General features: G+C 44.4%; 1 protein-coding gene across 1 annotated transcript; it reads right to left on the bottom strand.

Annotated features, from left to right (window-relative positions):
* Positions 1-8,810: 8,810 nt before the first annotated feature.
* Positions 8,811-10,404, bottom strand: LOC138360801 (uncharacterized). Its single transcript, XM_069320343.1, has 2 exons — positions 10,009-10,404; positions 8,811-9,973 (listed from the first exon to the last, which is right to left on the bottom strand). The coding sequence occupies exons 1-2, from the start codon at positions 10,228-10,230 to the stop codon at positions 9,014-9,016; spliced, it is 1,182 nt and encodes a 393-aa protein (XP_069176444.1). The 5' UTR covers positions 10,231-10,404; the 3' UTR covers positions 8,811-9,013.
* Between the last annotated feature and the right edge of the window lie 3,025 nt (positions 10,405-13,429).

The raw sequence follows: 13,429 nt of genomic DNA, 5'->3' as shown, positions 1-13,429 counted from the left end.
AGAAAGATGCAGAGGATCAAGAGAGTGATGCAGAGGCTCAAGAGAGAAAGGCAGAGGCTTAAGAGAGTAATGCAAAGGCTCAAGAGAGTGAAGCAGAGGCTCAAGAGAGTGATGCAGAGGATCAAGTGAGTGATGCAGGGGCTCAAGAGAATGATGTAGAGGCTTAAGCGAGGGATGCAGAAGCTTAAGAGTTTGATGCAGAGGCTCAAGAGAGTGATGCAGAGGCTCAAGAGAGTGATGCAGAGAATAAAGAGAGGGGTGCAGAGGCTTAAGAGAGTGATGCAGAGCCTCAAGAGAGTGATGCAGAACCTCAAGAGAGTGATAGAGAGGCTCAAGAGAGTGATGCAGAGGTTCACGAGAGTGATGCAGAGGATCAAGAGAGGGAAGCAAAGGCTTAAGAAAGTGCTGCAGAGGCTGAAGAGAGTGATGCAGAGGCTAAATAGAGTGATGCAGAGGATCAAGAGAGGGAAGCAGAGGCTTAATAGAGTGATGCAGAGGCTGAAGAGAGTGATGCAGAGGCTTAAGAGAGTGAGGCAGAGGCTTAAGAGAGGGTTGCAGAGGATTAAGAGAGGGATGTAGAGGCTTAAGCGAGGGATGCAGAGGCTCAAGAGAATGATGCAGAGGCTCAAGAGAGTGATGCAGAGAATCAAGAGAGTTATGCAGAGGCTGAAGAGAGAGATGCAGAGGCTTAAGAGAGTGATGCAGAGGCTCAAGAGAGTGATGCAGAGGCTCAAGAGAGTGATGCAGAGGCTCAGGAGAATGATGTAGAGGCTTAGAAGAAGGATGTAGAGGCTCAAGAGAATGATGCAGAGGCTCAAGAGAGTGATGCAGAGGATTAAGAGAGGGATGCAGAGGTTTAAGAGAGTGATGCAGAGGCTCAAGAGAGTGATGCAGAGGCTCAAGAGAGTGATGCAGAGACACAAGAGAGTGATGCAGAGGCACAAGAGAGGGATGCAGAGGCACAAGAGACTGATGCAGAGGATTAATAGAGGGATGCAGAGGCTCAAGAGAATGATGCAGAGGCTCAAGAGAGTGATGGAGAGGCTTGAGAGAGGGATGCAGAGGCTTAAGAGAGTGAGGCAGAGGCTTAGGAGAGCGATGCAGAGGCTGAAGAGAGTAATGCAGAGGGTTTAGAGGGTGATGCAGAGGCTCAAGAGAGTGATGGAGAGGCTTGAGAGAGGGATGCAGGGGCTCAAGAGAGTGATGCAGAGGCTCAGGAGAGTGATACAGAGGCTTAAGAGATTGATGCAGATGCTTAAGAGAGGGATGCAGAGGCTCAGGATAGGGATGCAGAGGCTGAAGTGAGGGATGCAGAGGCACTAGAGAGGGATGCCGAGGCTCTTGAGAGTGATGCAGAGGCTCAAGAGAGGGATGCAGTAGGCTTAAGAGAGTGATGCAGAGGCTGAAGAGAGTGATGCAGAGGCATAAGAGAGTGAGGCACAGGCTTAAGAGAGGGTTGCAGAGGATTAAGAGAGGGATGCAAAGGCTCAAGAGAGTGATTCAGAGGCTTACGAGAGTGATGCAGAGGTTCAAGAGAGTGATGCAGAGGATTAATAGAGTGATGCAGAGGCTTAAGAAAGTGAGACAGAGGCTTAGGAGAGGGATGCAGAGGCTCAAGAGTGTCATGCAGAGGCTGAAGAGGGAGATGCAGATGCTTAAGAGAGTGATGCAGAGGCTCAAGAGAGTGATGCATTGGCTCAAGAGAGTGATGCAGGGGCTCAAGAGAATGATGTAGAGGCTTAGGAGAAGGATGTAGAGGCTCAAGAGAAAGATGCAGAGGCTCAAGAGAGTGATGCAGAGGATCAAGAGAGGGATGCAGAGGTTTAAGAGAGTGATGCAGAGGCCCAATAGAGTGATGGAGAGGCTCAAGAGAGTGATGCAGAGACTCAAGAGAGTGATGCAGAGGCTCAAGAGAGGGATGCAGAGGCTCAAGAGAATGATGTAGAGGCTTAAGAGAGGGATGCAGAGGCTCAAGAGAGTGATGCAAAGAATCAAGAGAGTTATGCAGAGGCTGAAGAGAGAGATGCAGAGGCTTAAGAGAGTGATGCAGAGGCTCAAGAGAGTGATGCAGAGGCTCAAGAGAGTGATGCAGGGCTCAGGAGAATGATGTAGAGGCTTAGAAGAAGGATGTAGAGGCTCAAGAGAATGATGCAGAGGCTCAAGAGAGTGATGCAGAGGATTAAGAGAGGGATGCAGAGGTTTAAGAGAGTGATGCAGAGGCTCAAGAGAGTGATGCAGAGGCTCAAGAGAGTGATGCAGAGACACAAGAGAGTGATGCAGAGGCACAAGAGAGGGATGCAGAGGTACAAGAGACTGATGCAGAGGATTAATAGAGGGATGCAGAGGCTCAAGAGAATGATGCAGAGACTCAAAAGAGTGCTGGAAAAGGCTCAAGAGAGACTGATGCTGAGTCTCCAGAGAGGGATGCAGAGGATCAAGAGAGTGATGCAGAGGCTCAAGAGAGAAAGGCAGAGGCTTAAGAGAGTGATGCAGAGGCTCACGAGAGTGAAGCAGATGCTCAAGAGAATGATGTAGAGGCTTAGGAGAGGGATGCAGAGGCTCAGGAGTATGATGCAGAGGCTCAAGAGAGTGATGCAGGGAATCAAGAGAGGAATGCAGAGGCTTAAGAGAGTGATGCAGAGGCTCAAGAGAGTGATGCAAAGCCTCAAGAGAGTGATAGAGAGGCTCAAGAGAGTGATGCAGAGGATACAGAGAGTGATGCAGACTATCAAGAGAGTGATGCAGACGCCCAAGAGAGTGATGCAGAGGATCAAGGGAGAGAAGCAGAGGCTTAAGAGAGTGATGCAGAGGCTGAAGAGAGTGATGCAGAGGCTCTAGAGAGTGATGCAGAGGCTTAAGAGAGTGATGCAGAGGCTTAACAGAGGGATGCAGAGGCTTAAGAGTAGGATGCAGAGGCTCAAAAGAGTGATTCAGAGGCTTACGAGAGTGATGCAGAGAATCAAGTGAGTGATGCAGAGGCTCGAGAGAGTTATGCAGAGGCCTCAAGAGAGGGATTCAGAGGCTTAAAAGAGTGATGCAGAGGCTGAAGAGAGTGCTGCAGAGGCTTGAGAGAGGGATGCAGGTGCTCAAGAGAGTGATGCAGAGGCTCAGGAGAGTGAGGCAGAGGCTTAGGAGAGCGATGCAGAGGCTCAAGAGAGTAATGCAGAGGCTTAAGAGGGTGATGCAGAGGCTCAAGAGAGTGATGGAGAGGCTTGAGAGAGGGATGCAGGTGCTCAAGAGAGTGATGCAGAGGCTCAGGAGAGTGATGCAGAGGCTTAAGAGATTGATGCAGAGGCTTAAGAGAGGATGCAGAGGCTCAAGAGAGGGATGCAGAGGCTCAAGAGAGGGATGCAGAGGCTCAAGTGAGGGATGCAGAGGAACAAGAGAGGGTTGCAGAGGCTGTTGAGAGTGATGCAGAGGCTCAAGAGAGGGATGCAGTAGGCTTAAGAGAGTGATGCAAAGGCTCAAGAGAGGGATGCAGAGGCTCATGAGAGGCATGCAGGAGTTCACGAGAGGGATGCAGAGGCTCGAGAGAGTGATTCAGAGGCTTACGAGAGTGGTGCAGAGGCTTAAGAGAGTGATGCAGAAGCTTAAGAGAGGGATGCAGAGGCTCAAGCGAGGGATGCAGAAGCTCAAGAGAGGGATTCAGGGGCTTAAGAGAGGGATGCAGAGGCTCAAGTGAGGGATGCAGAGGCACAAGAGAGGGATGCAGAGGCTCTTGAGAGTGACGTAGAGGCTCAAGAGAGAGAGATGCAGAGGCCTAAGAGAGTGATGCAAAGGCTCAGGAGAGGGATGCAGAGGCTCATGAGAGGCATGCAGGAGTTCAAGAGAGTGATGCAAAGGCTCAAGAAAGGGATGCAGTGGCTTACGAAAGTGATGCAGGGGCTCAAAAAAAAGATGCAGAGGCTGAAGAGAGTGATGCAGAGGCTGAAGAGAGTGTTGCAGAGGCTTAAGAGAGTGATGCAGAGGCTTAAGAGAGGGATGCAGAGGCTCAAGCGAGGGATGCAGAAGCTCAAGAGAGGGATTCAGGGGCTTAAGAGAGGGATGCAGAGGCTCAAGTGAGGGATGCAGAGGCACAAGAGAGGGATGCAGAGGCTCTTGAGAGTGACGTAGAGGCTCAAGAGAGAGATGCAGAGGCCTAAGAGAGTGATGCAAAGGCTCAGGAGAGGGATGCAGAGGCTCATGAGAGGCATGCAGGAGTTCAAGAGAGTGATGCAAAGGCTTAAGAAAGGGATGCAGTGGCTTACGAAAGTGATGCAGGGGCTCAAAAAAAAGATGCAGAGGCTGAAGAGAGTGATGCAGAGGCTGAAGAGAGTGTTGCAGAGGCTTAAGAGAGTGATGCAGAGGCTTAAGAGAGGGATGCAGAGGCTCAAGCGAGGGATGCAGAAGCTCAAGAGAGGGATTCAGGGGCTTAAGAGAGGGATGCAGAGGCTCAAGTGAGGGATGCAGAGGCACAAGAGAGGGATGCAGAGGCTCTTGAGAGTGACGTAGAGGCTCAAGAGAGAGATGCAGAGGCCTAAGAGAGTGATGCAAAGGCTCAGGAGAGGGATGCAGAGGCTCATGAGAGGCATGCAGGAGTTCAAGAGAGTGATGCAAAGGCTCAAGAAAGGGATGCAGTGGCTTACGAAAGTGATGCAGGGGCTCAAAAAAAAGATGCAGAGGCTGAAGAGAGTGATGCAGAGGCTGAAGAGAGTGGTGCAGAGGATCAAGAGAGTGATGCAGAGGCTTACGAGAGTGATGCAGAGGATCAAGAGAGTGATGCAGAGGATCAAGAGAGTGATGCAGAGGCTTACGAGAGTGATTCAGAGAATCAAGGGAGTGATGCAGAGGCTCGAGAGAGTTATGCAGAGGCCTCAAGAGAGGGATTCAGAGGCTTAAGAGAGTGATGCAGAGGCTGAAGAGAGTGTTGCAGAGGCTCAAGAGAGGGATGAAGAGGCTGAAGAGAGTATTGCAGAGGCTCAAGAGAGGGATGCAGAGGCTCAAGAGAGTGATGCAGAGGCTTAACAGAGTGAGGCAGATGATCAAGAGAGGGATCCAGAGGCTTAAGAGAGTGATTCAGAGGCTGAAGAGAGTGCTACAGAGGCTTAGGAGGGATGCAGAGGCTCAAGCGAGTGATGCAGAGGCTCACGAGAGTAATGCAGAGGCTTAAGATGGTGATGCAGTGGCTCAAGAGAGTGATGCCGAGGCTTGAGAGAGGGATGCAAGGGCTTAAAAGAGGGATGCAGAGGCTCAAGAGAAGGATGCAGAGGCCCAAGAGAGGGATGCAGAGGCTGAAGAGAGTGATGCAGACGTTCAAGAGAGTGATGCAGAGGCTTAAGAGAGGGATGCAGAGGCTCAAGAGAGGGATGCAGAGGCTCAAGAGAGTGATTCTGAGGCTTAAGAGAATGATGCAGAGTCTTGAGAGAGTAATGCAAAGGCTTAAAAGAGGGATGCAGAGGCTCAAGAGAAGGTTGCAGAGGCCGAAGAGAGGGATGCAGAGGCTCAAGAGAGGGATGCAGAGGCTCAAGTGAGGGATGCAGAGGCTTAAGAGAGTGATGCAAAGGCTCAAGAGAAGGATGCAGAACCTCATTAGAATGATGGAAAAGTTCAAGAGAGGTATGCAGAGGTTGAAGAGAGTGATGCAGAGGATCAAGAGAGTGATGCAGAGGCTTAGGAGAGGGATACAGAGGCTCAAGAGAGTAATACAGAGTCTTAAGAGTGTGATGCAGAGGCTCAAGACAGTGATGCAGAGGCTTTAGAGAGGGATGCAGGGGCTCAAGAGAGTGATGCAAAGGCTCAAGAGAGTGATTCAGAGGCTTAAGAGAGTGATTCAGAGGCTTAAGAGAGTGATGCAGAGGCTTAAGAGAGGGATGCAGAGGCTCGAGAGAGGGATGTAGAGGCTCAAGTGAGGGATGCAGAGGCACAAGAGAGGGATGCAGAGGCTCTTGAGAGTGATGCAGAGGCTCAAGAGAGGGATGCAGTGGCTTAAGAGAGTGATGCGAAGGCTCAATAGAGGGATGCAGAGGCTCATGAGAGGGATGCAGGAGTTCAAGAGAGGGATGCAGAGGCTCAAAAGAGTGATTCAGAGGATTACGTGAGTGATGCAGAGGCTTAAGAGAGTGATGCAGAGTCACAAGAGAGGGATGCAGAGGCTCAAGAGAGGGATGCATGGGCTCAAGAGAGGGATGCAGAGGCTCAAGTGAGGGATGCAGAGTCACAAGAGAGGGATGCAGAGGCTCTTGAGAGTGACGTAAACAGTTTTTAAGGAATCGTAGAAAATTTTCCATCAACACCGCAAGTTAAACCTGTATATCGAGCCTTTGTGCCAAAGCCTGAAAAAACTATAAATCGAGCCTTTGTGTCAAAGCCTAACAAACCTATAAATCGAGCCTTTGTGTCAAAGCCTAACAAAGGCTTAAACTATGTCCAAGAAAATGACACCTGTGTCCTCTCTACATTCAAGACTATATATCGATTTAATTTTTATCCGCCAGGGTTTTTTTTTATCAAAAAAACCCTGTTAGTTGGTAAATATTTTAATGAATGTATTATTTATCATATATTTTTATTAGTCTTTCAAGAAGGAATACATCTAAGATCTTCTCACCACCAGGTTAGTGTTGGGCTAATGAGCTGTCAACTGCTTAAGGGTTATTATGGGATAAGATGATCTGTATATATACATTTTGTTTATATTATCTCTCTCATTAAAATTATAAATAGTATTATAATCAATATGTTTATCATTACATTTAGTACATAAATTCACACCACGCGAAATTGAAACATGATGATATTATTATTGAGAAAATCAGTAGGAATCATGAAGAGGATTCGAACCCGCACACTCCCAAGCACACGCCTTAAACAACTGTGTGCCTGCAGGGAATACCCAGTGTGCTTAGGAGTACTCAGTGTGCAGGTTCGAATCCTCCTCAATGGCCCCTACTGATTTTCTCATTATTATTATTATTATTATTATTATTATTATTATTATTATTATTATTATTATTATTATTATTATTATTATTGTTATTATTATTATTATTATTATTATTATTATTCCTTCTGTTGCTATTATTCTAAACATAATATATTTTTCAGTAAAATATAATATTATGAGTTTCATTTTGCTGTCCTCTACTGCAGGTGGGAAGAACATTTACCGAGGGCTGACGAGCAGGAAGTATCCGGCCTTGACCCCTTGCCAGCACAGCCGGTCCGAGGTGTGGGAGACGAGCCGGAGGGATGAGGGTGTCATGTGTGGTGTGGTGTGTGGTGGTGGTGTTGGTTCTGTGGTGCAGCGTCCTCGTCAGCTCACTACCCAACCCTGGTCTGTAGTCACACTGATCAAGTAGTTTTGTCTTGTTAGTTATTATACCGTTCTCTAACGGGGGTACACTTTCCCCTGGTGTGTTTCCTCGTGTTTATATGTTAAAAGGTTGCGCGTGTTTTGTTTTCCATCTTAGACGTGGCCGCTTTATTTATACAATGCTAACTAGAATGTATACATTTTCTTCTGCCCTCTATAGATATGATTATTGAGCACTCAACGATATGAGGTGACTAAAGATCTTTAACAGTGCTAACCAGCATATGTAAATCTCATCTGTTCTACATAGACAGGGTTCTAACACATATTGTACAGTGGGTTATTGGGTACCTAACCAAACAATGTGATGGGAGTGCTTGCACAATAGCAAATTACAACTCTAACCACCATATATATATATTTTCGTATCTTGGAACATATACACATTAGAGCAACCTTGGAACATGTACACACTACCTTGGATCTCACCATGGATATTGAAGGAAGAAGCAGAAGCTTAGTGCCTGCCACTCTCCATGGTGTATAACAAATTACTGGTAACAGGTGAACTGCCAAAAATTTGGAAGACTGCTAATGTAGTCCCGATATTCAAGAAGGGGTGATAAGGTGGCACTAAACTACAGGCCAGTGTCTCTAACTTGCATATCATGCAAGATAACGGAGAAGATACCATGCAAGATGACTCCACTGGATAAGGGAGTACCTAAGCAACAGAAGACAGCGAGTCATTATGAGGGGTTAGGTCTCGAGGTGGCGAGGCGTCCCCAATGAAGTCCCACAGGGATCAGTCTTTGGACCTATACTGTTTCTGATATATGTAAATGATCTCCTAAAGGGAATAGACTCGTTCCTCTCAATGTTTGCTAATGATGCAAAAATTGTGAGGAGGATTAAGACAGAGAAAGATAGTATGAGGCTACAAGATGACCTAGACAAACTGATGGAATAGTCCAACAAAGGGCTACTAAAGTTCAACCCGAGTAAATGTAAGGTAATGAAACTAGGTGGGGGAAATAGGAGGCCAGACACTGGATACCGAATGGGAGATGAAGTCCTTTACGAAACGGGCACAGAGAAAAATCTAGGAGTTGATATCACGCCAAACCTGTCTCCTGAAGCCTACATAAAATGAATAACATCGGCAGAGAAGGCAAGGCTGGCTAATATCAGACCTGCGTTCAGAAACCTGTGTAAGGAATCTTTCAAAACCTTGTATACCACATATGTAAGGCCTATTCTGGAGCATGCGGCTCGAGCATGGAGCCCGTACCTTGTCAAGCACAAGTCGAAGCTGGAAAAAATTCAGAGTATGCCACTAGGCTAGTCCGAGAACTAAGAGGCATGAGTTACGAGGAAAGGCTGTGTGAACTGCACCTCACGTCGCGGGAAGACAGAAGAGCTCGGATAGACATGATCACTACATACAAAATTCTCAGGGGGAATTGACAGGGTAGACCAGGATAGATTATTTAACACGGGTGGTACACGCACAAGGGAACACAGGTGGAAGCTGAATACCCAAATGAACCACAGTAATTAGAATTAACTATTTCAGTGGTTGAGTGATTAATGTGGTTAAGTGATGTGGTGGAGGCTGACTCCATACACAATTTCAAATGCAGATATGAAGATGCTCGAGAAGCTCAGGAATCTGTACACCAGTAGGTTGACGGTTGAGAGGCAGGACCAAAGAGCCAAAGCTCAACACCCGCATGCACAACTAGGTGAGTACACTAGAGCAACCTTGGAACATATACACACTAGGGCAACCTTGGAACATATACACACTTGAGCAACCTTGGAACATATACACACTAGAGCAACCTTGGAACATATACACACTAGAGCAACCTTGGAACATATACACTCTAGAGCAACCTTGGAACATATACACACTAGAGCAACCTTGGAACATATACACACTAGAGCAACCTTGGAACATATACACACTAGAGCAACCTTGGAACATATACACTCTAGAGCAACCTTGGAACATATACACACTAGAGCAACCTTGGAACATATACACACTAGAGCAACCTTGGAACATATACACACTAGAGCAACCTTGGAACATATACATACTAGAGCAACCTTGGAACATATACACACTAGAGCAACCTTGGAACATATACACACTAGAGCAACCTTGGAACATATACACACTAGAGCAACCTTGGAACATATACACACTAGAGCAACCTTGGAACATATACACACTAGAGCAACCTTGGAACATATACACTCTAGAGCAACCTTGGAACATATACACTCTAGAGCAACCTTGGAACATATACACACTAGAGCAACCTTGGAACATATACACACTAGAGCAACCTTGGAACATATACACACTAGAGCAACCTTGGAACATATACATACTAGAGCAACCTTGGAACATATACACTCTAGAGCAACCTTGGAACATATACACACTAGAGCAACCTTGGAACATATACACTCTAGAGCATCCTTGGAACATATACACACTAGAGCAACCTTGGAACATATACACACTAGAGCAACCTTGGAACATATACATACTAGAGCAACCTTGGAACATATACACACTAGAGCAACCTTGGAACATATACATACTAGAGCAACCTTGGAACATATACACACTAGAGCAACCTTGGAACATATACACACTAGAGCAACCTTGGAACATATACACACTAGAGCAACCGAGCAACCTTGGAACATATACACACTAGAGCAACCTTGGAACATATACACTCTAGCAGGAGCTCCACTGTACAGGTACTTGTACTCCAGTTTAAGATTCCCTGTTGTAATATCAGACTTATTTGTGTCCAATTGTCTTTGACTTCAGAATGGCATAACTTTGGACAGGAGACAAATTTCCTCAGGTAAAAATCAATAATTGTTGACAGTAATAAACTATAAATTGACATGCAATATAATCTTTATCATTGTTGCCTCTAGTCACCGATAAAGTAACGAAACCAGAGTCGTTTGAGTGTGATTAAGCTGCCGCAACGGCGTAATAAGGGGCTGTAACGCCTATGTCGATGGTTACAGAAAACAGAAGCAGGGGGGACCATAGTGGAAGAGTGACCAGAGAGGCGGACCCTTCATTAATACAAGTAGTTGTCGGAGGCAGGGATTCTAAGTGGCCTCTTCTGGTAAGACAATCCATCTTATGAACTCTGTTTCACAGACATTTTCATTTAAATTTCAGTAGAGATATATATTCAAAATAGATTCCAGGTAATACTAGGTACTCGGGAGTTAGTCAGCTTGTTGTGGTGTTGCATATCCTGCAACCCGTTCTCGCACTTTCTTACAGTCAATATTGACTTATTAAATACGTGCATATGTGACATACTAAACATACTAGTTTACCTTGAAAAGCTTCATAGAAAACGCCGACCTTACCTAACCTTGTTAGTATGTTAAGATAAGCATCTTATTGCTTCGTAATTACAATTATTACTTAACCTATACCTATAATAGGTTAAGTAATAATTGTAATTACGAAGCAATAAGATGCTTATCATAACATACTAAGAAGGTTAGGTAAGGTTGGTGTTTTCTATGAAGCTTTTCAAGGTAAACTAGTATGTTTAGTATGTCACATATGCACGTATTTAATAAGTCAGTATTGACTATACGAAAGTGCGAGAACGGGTTGTATCCTGAGCGGGGTCAGTAATTCGACCCTGATAGGAGGACCTCCAATAAAAGCCTAACGTGTATGAACATACTCTGGCTTCCTGTCCCCCGACACAATGAATTATAAAATAATGGTAATAATGGTGACCAATAAATAATACAAATCACATTAACGGTTGTATATTGGCATTAATAATATATATGATCTTACATACACATGTTATTTACATTTAAACATTTATCAATACTTGATTTACACAATGAATCTGACGCATTGTGAACTAAAATGATTCGTTTTAATCTCAACAGGGAGCGCTGCTCACAACACCTAGACGTAAATCAAAGCCCAAAATAAGATATGGTGGAAGTTCAGCTTACATTTAAAGTCTGATATGCTTCGAGTTTGGTCCACTCTTCCCCCCCCCCACCAACCCCCCACCAACAACAGCCGAGGACCAGCATTTCCAGATATGACAATTAAGAATAACTCAAGCCACTTCTTTTTATTTCATTTTTATTCTTGTGCCATGCAAATATATAGCAGTAATGTTTTATAGGAATGTTTGATTAATTGATGTTGGATTAATTGATTAATCAATAAATTGATTAATTTGTTGATGTTTTAGATTCAGCTATTCGGATTAAAAAAAATTCTATGTAGTACGGGTTATGGTGAGCACGTACTGGAGTTCCTTTTTTTTCTATAGAAATTATGTTGTTATTGTTTAAGATTCAGCTATTCGGAAGAAAAAATTGCAAGTAGCACGGTCTATGGTGAGCCCGTAGTGGACTTAGGTTTTATGAAGTTTTTAGACACAACACTTTTACTCAACATGTAATTAATACAAAATATATGTAATTTTACTATTGTTATTTGTTGTAATCGTATGTAATAAAATATAAAAATAAAAATATTTTTTAGCTAATAAACTCTAATAAATATAAATACTACTACTATTACTATTACTACTAATAATAATTAGAGTGTCAAAAGAATTTATCTTCTTTCGGCTATGGACAATGGGTCGTGAATCAATTCTCTTATGCTATCGCAATCATTGGAAAGACAATGAACCATTACTATATCAAGAATATCTCGATGAAATTCTATATCAAAATCAATGTCAACACTTTGTGGGAGACACGAACCAACACCAGGTGGCGCGAGCTGTAGATGATTTCCTACCTATCTTCCATCTATCGAACCATATTCATTTTCCTATGCACATGTCGGAGTCTTCACTGAACCCGGTTACCTTGAGATGATTTCGGGGCTCATATCCCGGCGACCCGCTGTTCGACCAGGCCTCCCCGATGACCACTGGTCTGGCAGAACACCTTGTCAAACACCGCAACCTGTTCTCTTAAAAAGAACGTCGCTTTTGGCCGTTTGCCCGTATGGCCGAATTTGGACGTAATTTGAAAAAAAAAAAAAATGAAAATAAATTTGGGACTTTTTTTCAACAACAGTAAGTTAAGGGTCCTCTGATAGGTTAGGTGGGCAGGAAATTCTCATAAAGTTTCAAAACGTTATGAAAAACGTTAATTTAAAGAGTCCTCTCGTAACCTCTCCGCATAGGCCCGACGACTCAAATAGAAAACGGAACAGAACGTCACTTTTGTGAGTCGATTTCATTTCAAATTACGTCCAAATATGGCCATAGCGCGCATACGAGCCAAAAGTGACGTTATTTTTAAGAGGGCGAGGCTGGTTCCTCGCATCATCAGGCAGTGAACACCAGCAATAAGACTGAGACTGTGAGAGAGAGTGCAGCATCTCACACCTCTTACCTCTGGGATCAAGGAGGCAAGCAGGGGGTGTGCAACTCGCTGGAGAATGATAATTGGAATGTTATCCACATAGATGTTAATAGCCAGGCTCAAATGTTTGCATCTCTAACATTATAACATCAAAATATTCATATCCTAAAAAATAACCTACAAAGGCACAGAAGGAGATCATCTTAGGTTTTGGTATCAGTGTTGAATTACGATCGATTACAAACCGTTTGTTAACCTGAAATCACTATAAAAGAAGTTCAACCCATCTAAACAAGGTTTTCAATGATAATTAAATAAAAATATGTCATATACAAAAATAATTCTGTTGACAGATGCACGAGAACGTGAGAAAGACATTGTCATACCAACGAGAGGGTAGCAAAGTTTATTGGCTCGTAATAAAACAAGTACTAGCTTATAATTCAGTTCTAGCATCTGATGACTCCCCATCAACACTATACACACCTGTTGACTCTGTAGTTATCAGTGCCATAGAGAAGGCTCAACCTTCTTGCTTCTCTCATTTTGTAAGTATAAGGCAAGTTACTGAGCCTGATCGTTCTCTCCCTGTGCCACCTTCCCTTTACCAGTTCCCACTTATCGTCCTGTGACATCACTAAAGTGAAAGACGTAAAACTTGTATTCGAAACGAGTGTTAGCACGGCTCTATAGGACAAGACTCTGTAATTCTCTATA

This window comes from Procambarus clarkii, unplaced genomic scaffold, assembly GCF_040958095.1.
Source record: "Procambarus clarkii isolate CNS0578487 unplaced genomic scaffold, FALCON_Pclarkii_2.0 HiC_scaffold_118, whole genome shotgun sequence".
NCBI classification, from domain to species: domain Eukaryota; kingdom Metazoa; phylum Arthropoda; class Malacostraca; order Decapoda; family Cambaridae; genus Procambarus; species Procambarus clarkii.
This window is presented reverse-complemented; position numbering and strand designations above follow the sequence as displayed.